Source organism: Pseudopodoces humilis, chromosome 10 (assembly GCF_049639895.1).
Source record: "Pseudopodoces humilis isolate 2021_Gansu_Grassland_sample_001 chromosome 10, ASM4963989v1, whole genome shotgun sequence".
NCBI classification, from domain to species: domain Eukaryota; kingdom Metazoa; phylum Chordata; class Aves; order Passeriformes; family Paridae; genus Pseudopodoces; species Pseudopodoces humilis.
This window is the reverse complement of record NC_142209.1, coordinates 26,002,507-26,012,455: the sequence shown is the minus strand read 5'-3', so window position 1 is coordinate 26,012,455 and position 9,949 is coordinate 26,002,507. Positions and strand designations below refer to the sequence as shown.

General features: G+C 40.4%; 1 protein-coding gene across 4 annotated transcripts in view; it reads right to left on the bottom strand.

Annotated features, from left to right (window-relative positions):
* Window positions 1-411: 411 nt before the first annotated feature.
* Window positions 412-9,949, bottom strand: part of OSBPL9 (oxysterol binding protein like 9) — a 58,374-nt gene continuing 48,836 nt past the window's right edge. For all 4 annotated transcript variants that reach the window (XM_005521147.3, XM_005521148.3, XM_014250654.2 and 1 more), the window contains 15 exons: window positions 9,562-9,655; window positions 9,004-9,105; window positions 8,394-8,553; window positions 7,599-7,711; window positions 7,218-7,336; window positions 5,829-5,914; window positions 5,434-5,602; window positions 4,317-4,401; window positions 3,929-4,039; window positions 3,350-3,413; window positions 3,091-3,231; window positions 2,129-2,207; window positions 1,705-1,796; window positions 1,192-1,327; window positions 412-1,100 (listed from right to left, as the gene is read on the bottom strand). In XM_005521147.3, coding sequence (XP_005521204.1) covers window positions 1,026-1,100; window positions 1,192-1,327; window positions 1,705-1,796; window positions 2,129-2,207; window positions 3,091-3,231; window positions 3,350-3,413; window positions 3,929-4,039; window positions 4,317-4,401; window positions 5,434-5,602; window positions 5,829-5,914; window positions 7,218-7,336; window positions 7,599-7,711; window positions 8,394-8,553; window positions 9,004-9,105; window positions 9,562-9,655 — 1,626 coding nt within the window. In that variant the 3' untranslated portion in view covers window positions 412-1,025. The remainder of the gene's footprint in view (window positions 1,101-1,191; window positions 1,328-1,704; window positions 1,797-2,128; window positions 2,208-3,090; window positions 3,232-3,349; window positions 3,414-3,928; window positions 4,040-4,316; window positions 4,402-5,433; window positions 5,603-5,828; window positions 5,915-7,217; window positions 7,337-7,598; window positions 7,712-8,393; window positions 8,554-9,003; window positions 9,106-9,561; window positions 9,656-9,949) is intronic.

Below are 9,949 nucleotides of genomic sequence, written 5' to 3'. Positions count from 1 at the left end.
AAGGCTTCCATCTCACACTGCTTTTTTTAGTTTTTCTGTATGTGCAACATAGACAAAATTCAGATGAAATCAAATAAAAGCTAGACTTAACTGTGGAGAGAAAAGTAGTTTGATTGCTACATCTGGCTACTTACTCTATCATTATTAGCTGTAGCAAAAACACAATGCAGGGGTTCCTGAAGTGCTGGCAAGGCTGGATCTAGAGTCCAGAAAACTTCTCCTGTGGATGCTGCAAATGCTCATTTTGCTTGTTCATTAACTACTTTTAAGAAGTAGGTTTAGCTGCAAGGATTTTTCCAGTGGAAAAAGAAATACCGCTAATACATTTCACATAATCAATTTATCATGACTCAACTGAAAAACAGTCTTCCTGCAAAGGTTTATTATGAAATGAATAAAAAGTCCATAAGAGAAGTTTGAAAAATCTATTTTATGAAGCTTTAAGATGCATTGGGTAGAATTATCTATGGTTACATTTCAATCTCAAAATAACAAAGTTATTTTGGGCAAGACACTGAAATGCCAAAAGATTTGATTATCATACAGGTGGAATATAACATTTATGTAGCATTTTCTAACAAATTGTCCCATCAGAGGAATCCTCATATTTACACATTGCAAACATCAGCGAGATTTAAATGACATCTTGCATTTTGTTTCTTGCTTTTTAAATATGTAGGACCCAGGATTATTAGGCGACTGCTCCCACCGCCGTGGCCTTCACAGTGGTTATACAGTGTCTGTGCCCCAGGGGCCCAGCCTCTCCCTGCCCCAGAAGCAGCAGGAGCAGGGCCTGAGCCTGGGCACTGCCACCAGAGCCAGTCCCTGCCCGGAGCTGCTCAGCCAGGACGCTCAGCCTCTCGTGAATTGCTTTGTCTGTCTCAGTAAGTCCAGTATCCCTGAGATAGGAACCACTGCAGCTGGAGGGGTGGGGCTGTGTACGTACGTACGTGATCGGGGGTGTCTGGGCTCAGCTGCAAACTCTGCTCAGCCAAGGCTCCCAGGCTCTCTGGCCTCAGGAGCCCTCAGTGCTTGCTGGCAGCGAGGCGCTTCAGCAGCGGCTCATCGTACACCCAGCACTCCCCATCCTCATGGAATAACTGCAAAGGAATAAACACCCGTAAGCTTTTCATGACTCGGGAAGGAGCAAAGGCTGCAGGCTGAACTTTACCCTGCTGGAATAAAGCTCACCCTTGTTTCCCACGAGGTCTCGTTCTCCTTCCTGGCCCTGGCCTCGGCTCTCTGCCGCTCCTCAAGCGCGTGCTTTGCAGCCGTGGCTGCGTCGATGTCTCTGATCTTCAGGTTGTAGGTTACATCCTTCCATAAGCTTGAAAGAGAAAGGGCAAGGGAGACTTTTATGGGAGCAGTGCTACAAGCTGTAGATACAGCAGTGAATAAAGGTAGATCTGAGGTCAGAGAAAGGGCAGAAAAGACCTCAGGATATTTGATATTTGTGCTGCTACAGCAGGGGGGAGGAGGATGTGGTGGAGCTCTCCAGACCTCACTGAACATTTGATCCCAATTAGGATGTGACTGAGAGCTCCAGGTCTCCTCTTCCCCCTTAAATCCCCAGCCTGCCTGTACCTGGGCTCAGGGAGAACAGAGCATGCAGTGCTTGGATCAGTGCAGCCTTAGTCCCTGTACTGCAAACTGGAATCTAACTAAAATAAAATCTTAATGTTCCCAGTTAACTTAAGTTCTTACCAGCGAGACTCAAAGTCGTCTTGGTCCTCCAATTTCCTTACCTTCTTCTTTATTGTAGGCATTTTCTTGGTATCTATAAAGACAGAATTCTCCTGGAGTGGAAGATGAAAAAGGAATAAACCTAATCAGTTCTTTAGCTAGACTTCAAATTTATACACCCTCACACTCTAGTACACTAGCTAGCAGGAAATACAGGAAACGTGGTAATTCTTCAGATTCTCTTCTTGTATAGAAATCAAGCTTCCTTAAGAATAAATGAACAAGTTTTATCCCCAATTCAGCATTCTTTTGGGCAGCCTCATAGGAGGTTCCAACTATTAATGTTTGTTTAAAATAAAATACCAAATCTACAAAACCACCCCAAACCCCCTAAGTACAATCTTGTATTTCTGATGAAAAGAGAAAAAAGAAAGCAAGCTGTTACCCCTGTGGAGTACTTTGCATACATGACCCCATTCCATTCTCCTTCAATGGAGCAGAAGGGTTTCTTGTCATTTGGAGAACTAAAGAGAAACAAATAGTCATTTCTCAGCTGTATTTTAGCAACTGAAAAGTCCTAAAGGATCAAAAACTCTATCCTACTTTCCGTAAAGCCTGGTTTATATCAGCCAAAGTGTCCATGCCCAGCACAGAAGAGAGGGTTCTGTTTACAAGGGGACAGTTTGGCATGAATGAGTTATATAAACCTCAACAAGGAGCATTCATCAGGGTAAAACAGGCCTTGCCGAGGGCTGGATCTGCATTTAGAGTTTAGGAAAGCAGTTACAGGCCTTCCACACAGATTTAGGGTGGTGAGTTTAAGCTTAAAAAGGTTTCAAAATCCACTTCTTCCCCAGACTACTGGGAAACACAAGACACCAGTTTTTAAATGGCATCTATCAATGTGTCAGTGATTTAAAACCAAGTTAAACCTCATTTTATCAGCATTCACCTGCTGACATCATAGCACATCTCCAAATATGATGAGAATCTCCATTGAATTCTCTGTGCTGGGTATGTGCACAGGTTTTAACCAAAATCCAAACCACAGGTGAAAATACATGAAGTTTGCAGCAGAGCTTTAACTGACACACTGAACAGTATCCCAAGGCTTGCTGCAGATTTGTATTTTGAGGAAAGGTAATGATGGAGACACTTTTGCTAATTCAGGAGAGCAAAGTTCCCTTTGGGAATCAGCTGAGGATGTTTTCAAGCAGGATAAAGTAGGACACAGGCCTGTGCAGCTTCCTCTCACAAATCTGACTATAAAATGGCCAATTCCAGGACAGGTAATCATCAGCTAAGTTCTTTTGGGTGCTGCTGCTTCAGCATTTTACGCTCTTGACTGTCTTGTTAAAACTGTTGGCATTTAAGGAAGGAAAAAGTGAGATGAAGGAAGCTGCTTACAAAATTTCAGCTGTAATTCTGTGCTTCTTTCCTCCATAAAAAGGTTTTGTGTGGAAGACAATGGAAGCATTGTAACCTGTCTTTGAGCAGTTAATGCTGCACTCCCCACCAAGCTCTATCCATGGCACAGTGAGAATAGACCTGCATATAGGAGGGAACATATAATTGCACATAATTATAAGCTCTTGACCAATAAATACTAAGGATGAAACATTACAAGGCATTAAAAATAAAAATACCAATTAGAGCATTTACTTGCCTTCCATAGCCATTAGGAAAAGTCAAAATATAGTGTTCATCATGATCTAGGCATGTAACACACCCTGTTAAAAATAAAAACAGATTTAAAAAACATTAAGCAAAACCTCTACAGAGCTTTTCATAATGATTTCATGAAATATGCCATGAAAAGGAAAGCTGAGGAGCTTCACTTTTAATGGATGCTGAGAATGCCCAGCTTCTGGAGGAGACAGGGATGGCTGTATTTTTAGGAAAAACTAGGGCCCTAGGTGTTTTCAGCACACAGAGTGTATGGAAGGAATCTCTGGTTCCCAGATACATAAGCTCAAGTTACATAAATTCAACCATTGCTTACATTTAGTATGATGACTTTAAGTAACTTATAAATTATTTATTATGTTATTATGAATTACATAATAACATACAATACACTACACATCATCATTATAATATTAATAGTATATAATTATAAATTTCATCCTATATATTATATTTAATATATATTTTTATTTATTATAAATAATTATAAATTATTCTATGAAAAATCCTAGTTGCAGAATTTAATTTCTCCTCTGCTGCTCAATTTACACACACATACCTTGCCCTATGTTATGGACCCCAATAGACATTCCTAGGAATTTGGACTTGGTCCATATGTGAGCATTGAACTGTATCCTCTTGCTAAAACACTCTGCATAAAATGCTGAAACTGAAGAAGGAGACAGGTATTAAAAACAGCAGCACAGGACACTGATACCTTTGTTTCCAAATTCATTTATTGGGAAAAATCCCCAGGTGCCTCACACTTATGTGGCAACAGAGTTTGCAATTGGTTTCTCACAAAAGCAGTTTATAACTTTTCAGCTTTTATAAATATGCAGCTTTTAAATCTGCAGAGAAATTGTAAATCCAAGATTTAAGCCAAGATCTGATTTTACTGTCATCCCTCTCCAGCTGCCACCTCTCCTGGTACTGTCCCAACTTACTTGGAGGATGGTGAGAGACCTGCTCTGCCACAAAGGTGACGTTGCTTTTACTGACCCAGGGGACTGGTCCTTCTGAGACTGGCTCCTGTGGGACAGGGGAGAGGATTCCATCACTCAGTGCCTGCAAACACTGGAAGCTTCCCAGAGAAGCTGCCTCCATCTCTAAAGGCTTCTAAAAATGTATTGCAGAACTCCTTAGTCCGGGAGCTATGATCCTTTCTAAAGGATAGAGTTTCTACTCTCTTATTTTTAAGTATAAATGTCTTTGTTTTAATTGTCCCCAGAAAAAGAAAAAACATTAAATTGAAACTCACATATAAACCAAACTACAAAATAATATTTAAATGACAGAAACAGTTTTTGGTTTTGCTTCTGAAAAAGTCTGATCTGCATATTAATAATGATACGATTTCATGTACCACAAAACCATAAACTAATATTTATTTCCTGTGACAAAGAATGCAAAGTGTAATTAATTCATGGTTAGAAGCAATGGAAACCCAAATGGAAACACTGCCTTGATGCCAGCAAATTGGAGTGCAAATATTCACCTCAGAAACAAGACCTGAGCAAATATATTGGTAGGAATAAAAGGAAATGGGAAAAAGACATGGTTTATACCCAAATAATCACACTGACTTAGATGTGTTACACTGAGGCAACATGAAGCACCTCACAAGAGCACTTCCCACACCATCACTGGCAACTTCCTAAGGCAAGAAGCCCAAATGAGGTGCCAAAGAAGAAAAACAACAAAAAACCCCACTGGGCTGCATTGGTTTAAATAATAAAAACAAAAAAATCAGAACTTTGGGAATAAATGAATTCATAATCAGTGCTATGAAGCACTGCAGGGAAAATGGAAATTCTCAAAACGTCAAGTAGTTCTTTAAAAAACAATAAATTTTGTTATTTTATATAAAAATAACAATAAAATAAGGTATTTTATACTTCTGTCCAAAGAAAACAAGGAAGGAAGGGGAAGAATTGGTTAAGAAATTGCTACAGTTTGTTGATTTGTTACTTAAGCACAGCATAATCCATTTCAGTCAGTGACTTAAAGCTTTGGGCTGCATCTCTACATTCTGGGCTCCAAAAAACACCATGAGAAACTCACCATGTCATCTTCAGTGCCAGGCAACACCCAGTGGCATCGGAAGATCTCCCCCAGAATGGGATTGTAAGGCTTCTTAGCAACTGACCCTTTCCTTCCTGCATGGAAAGCTGAGAGGTACCACTTAACCACCTGAACCATCCTCTCCTTGGGATCCTTCTGGTCACTAATGCTACAGAGAGAGAAAAAAAGACAGGCAGAGTGAAATATAAGCAGGGACCTTGGATACAGAAAAGTTTTATGGATGCTTGGTTGTTTTGCAACTAGAATTTTGACTGATTTGACTACTTCTGAAGTTTAAACCAAAATCCAAGCAATATTTTTCAAAACTAACAACTTCTAGCAGCCCACAAGGGCCATAACCAGACAAGAATCAGTGAATGCTCGAAGTCAAATACCTGACAAACAGGTCTGGATGTGCAAAGAAGTCAGCATACATTTCCAACAGTGACCTTCTTTCCAGGATAAATGTTGGAAGAACAACCTGAGTGAAGAAAAACAACCCATCTAGCTGAAGGTATTTGAATATCCTGTGCAAAAGCCAACTGTAAATAGCAAACAGCACCCACAGCACTTTGTGCTCTAAGCTGATTGTGAGCTCGAGCTCACCAACGAGTTCTGACATATGCAGGTCAGCTGGCATCTTCTACAAACCCTAAGGTTCAACAGGAACAATCCCATCCTGCATGGATTCTAGTCCCACTCAGAGCACATCAAATTCTGAATTACAGTATCACTGCTGATTTAATTTCATCTCTGTGAACACTGTCAATTTTCAGTTACAGGCAAACACTCACTTGCAGTTCCATCCTGCTACCCGTCTCTATCCAGATGAAGTTTAAGCTCTTCCCTATTACCCCCAAAGGTCCATTCTTGTGGATCTGCTCAGTGTGATCCCCTGTCAATTACTGTTACTGACAAGGTACATGCTCATAAAGATTCCTGGCAGTTTAATTTGAGATCAGTTATAGTTTTCAGCTATCTCAGGAATTCCCAGAACAGACACAGTTTGGATCAATTCCTATTCAGAACTGCCTGAAACCTTGAGAAGTTTGCTTGTGACCTGCTGGCTTTTTGCCCAGAAAAGAGTTATAATTTTATTATCTACTGTTCATTCCAGGCTGGACAGTTAAATTCATCCACCTAAGGAAGCTTAGGGATAAGGACTGATCTCTCCTGCACTTTCTCACTCTGGAATTAATTGTTTAAATTTATCCAAGCTGCCTGGAAAGACCAACACCTTCAAAATGCTGTTCATTCTGCCTTCATACAGACACCAGCATGAATCACACTCATGAAGAACCCAACCCTTTACTAGCCAGACCTAAATGTAGCATTTCAAAATAAACAGGCAATTTATTTACTCATTAAGATCCCAACTAAGCAAAGCTTTTCACTATATAGCTACTTCTTCCCTTTTATTTTATGTTTCATTGAATTCCACCATGCCTTGGGATCTTGTAGCTCTTTGTTCTAGGAAGCTAAAGACATTTTAGCATTCTTCTTAAGTCAGATTCACCAACATTCCAAGAATCAGGTTCAAAGAGAACCAACAGCTATTTTCCATAGCAAACTATTTTTCCAAACACATTTTAGCATCTGGATATACTTATTCTGCAGCTACTTTTCCCCTTCCAGTAAGAACTCCAATTCAAAAATACCATGCTTAAGAGATTACAACTTAACTAACTCTTAGAACAAATATGTAGTTAAATTATGTAACCTTTCTTTTACACAGAGCTCTGGGTTACTGCCCCTCCTATTTCCATGAACACCAGCAAGTTTACCTTGGTTAGGTCCATGCCTAATCTCACTTGTGACAAGAGATGCATGATAACACTTTTGTGCTCCTCCACCGACTCTCCTTCCCCATCATCTTCTCGATCGTCGGGAGGATCAAAGAGATCTGAAAGACCAAATGGCTTTTGTTTTCCTCTAAACTTTCAAAAGCAGAGTGTATTTAATTAGCATATATGTAACTGTCAAAAAATACAGGATTTAAATCCTACAATTCAGCAATCTTCCATTAGTAAAGAAACAGTACAAACCACTTCCCATAAGTACCTTGCTTTTATATATATATATATATATATATGGTCCTGCATATATTGACCCACTTTACACACAGATCAATAACTCCTTACTGAAAGGTCACCCAGGCCACTTACCAGCATCATTTGTGCCATTAGACATGGAAGAATTGAGGGACTCTGTGGTATCTGGACGTTTCAGGCTGCTCCCTGTGCTGCTCCGAGTCAGGACTGCAGCAGACCCTGAAGAACTAAAGAAGAGAATAAATTTTCACATTTCAAATTAAGTAATTCAGACCAAATAACTGTCATTTGATATTCACAGACAAGGAATTTAGTGATAGACATCAATATATGTGCAGTGGCAGACATTAATATACATGCTGCATGCTAATTCACAGAAAGCTCAGAATGGATTGTAGCTGAAGGAATGGGACAGCCTGCAGCCTCAGATAACACATGAAGGGAGAAAACAGCTGATTAATCCCTCTTTGGAATGTGGAGCATGTTAAAATTAATTTTCTGATTAATATAAAATGAAGAGCAAAGATATTTGGGGAAAAGGGTGCCAACTTCAAAGAATGTCTTTTAGTAAATGTGTGAGGGAATTGGCCATTTACCAAAAGCTGCAGCAAATGCAGGTGAAATGCACCATGGTCTCATATTACAGCTCTCAGCTGGGGGCTTCCAAAGTTTAATTTGCTAGAGTTTGTCAACATGTAGCTGATGGAATGGGAAGGAGCAGAGGAAGAAACTGCCTCCCTCACAGACACCTGTCTGTGGCTGAGGGCTGGGGTAATCTCACTCTGTTACACAAAGTGGCTTTTTTACCTCCCCCACCACCTTTTTAAACCATCTTCTGCAAGCAGACAAGCCATGTCCTTGTAGCTACAAACTGCATTCAGTACACTCTGTACACCGTCAGCTACTTACTCCATACATCGCTTTGGGGAAGAACTGCTCTGGTAGAATTCATCAGCATCATAGAACTCATCCTCACTGCTTGAGTAAGAAAAATCTGGGACTGTATTTGGAGACAGGTTGACATGGCTTGGAGAGGTGAGACTGCTGCTAGGTGCTGACTGCCCACTCCCTGTGGAGTATTAAAAATTACAGATTCAATAAAAACAAATTCTTTCAGAATCTACTTAAACAAGAATTGTTCAAATCAATAAAGACTGACGGGAACTCATGAGGAGGAACATACAAAATTAAAAGCAATAATTAGGCAGGTTCATACTGAGTTTAACAGATGACAAAAGGAAAGTCACGAGGGAAATGAAGAGCACAGGACACCAGTAAAATTTAAGGGACATGTTTTCTCCAATTCCTGCAAGATTGCAATGCTGGGGAGACAAAGTGAAGCTGGTAAAACTTGTACACATTGCGTATACATGATGGGGAGAAAGAGCAGCATTACTGGTTTTAAAAAAAACATTGAAATTGGTGTTGATTAAAAGCAAGACGTAGGCCAATATATTGTTGTCTCAATGACTAATTGCAGGGTTGTTTGTATTTCAATAAAAGTTACCCAGAGCTGTACCTGTACTATTTGGTGTTGGAGTCTGATTCCCGAGCGATGCTACTACAGGTCCCACCGGCAAGGAGGAGGGTCGTTGCTCTGACTTGCACAACTGAGCAGGTTCTACGGGATATTTTGGTATGTTAAACCCAAAATTCAGAAGCAGCTTTCACATTATTTCACCTAACCTCCAAAAATTAAATCATTTTCTACAAAAGCCATTTGGACAGAAAAACGTGTAACCATCACTTTTACCTAGGTCCTTTTTTTATTAAGCAAAGATGGCATTTAAAACAAAATGCAGTTGTTTAGCTAGAAATCATTTGCCTTTTCTAAAAATTATAGCTTCATTTTTAAAGAGAATGTTAGAAATGCAAGCCAGTAACTGAGAACAAGTGAAACACATCAGCTTATCCCCAAAACCAGGGGCAGGCTGGTGAGAATGCTCTGTGCCTCCTGCTCGTGCCCTTCTGAGCTGAGTGTGCCCTGTCCTGTGTGACACAGCCCTGTCCTGTGTGACACAGCCCTGTCCCCTCCCCACTGCAGTCACTGCTCTGCTCGTGGCTGTCCCCAGCCTACCTGGAAGTGTGACAGCTTGGGAAGGCATCGTGCTGATCCCCGACGGCTCCAAGGGGCTGGGCTGATACACGGCGTCCACGGGATTGATGGTGCTCTAGGCAAGAGAAGGGAAAGCACATTTTTTCCCTCAATTAAAACAAAATAAAGCACAGACAGCAAGAACATTGTGAGCACGAGAAATGCCCAAATGCAAGAGAGCGAATTCCTGAGAAAGGAAGTAAAACAAAAATTGACAGTTGAGGACATGAGAAATACTTTCGAAGTGGTGATATTTTGATTCTTTACACAGACTGCACATTAAATTGAATTTGATGCAGATTTGAAGCGTCTTATAAAGAGTTCTTATTTCAGGTTCTTGCTTCTGGTATGCCACCCAATGTCCATTAAT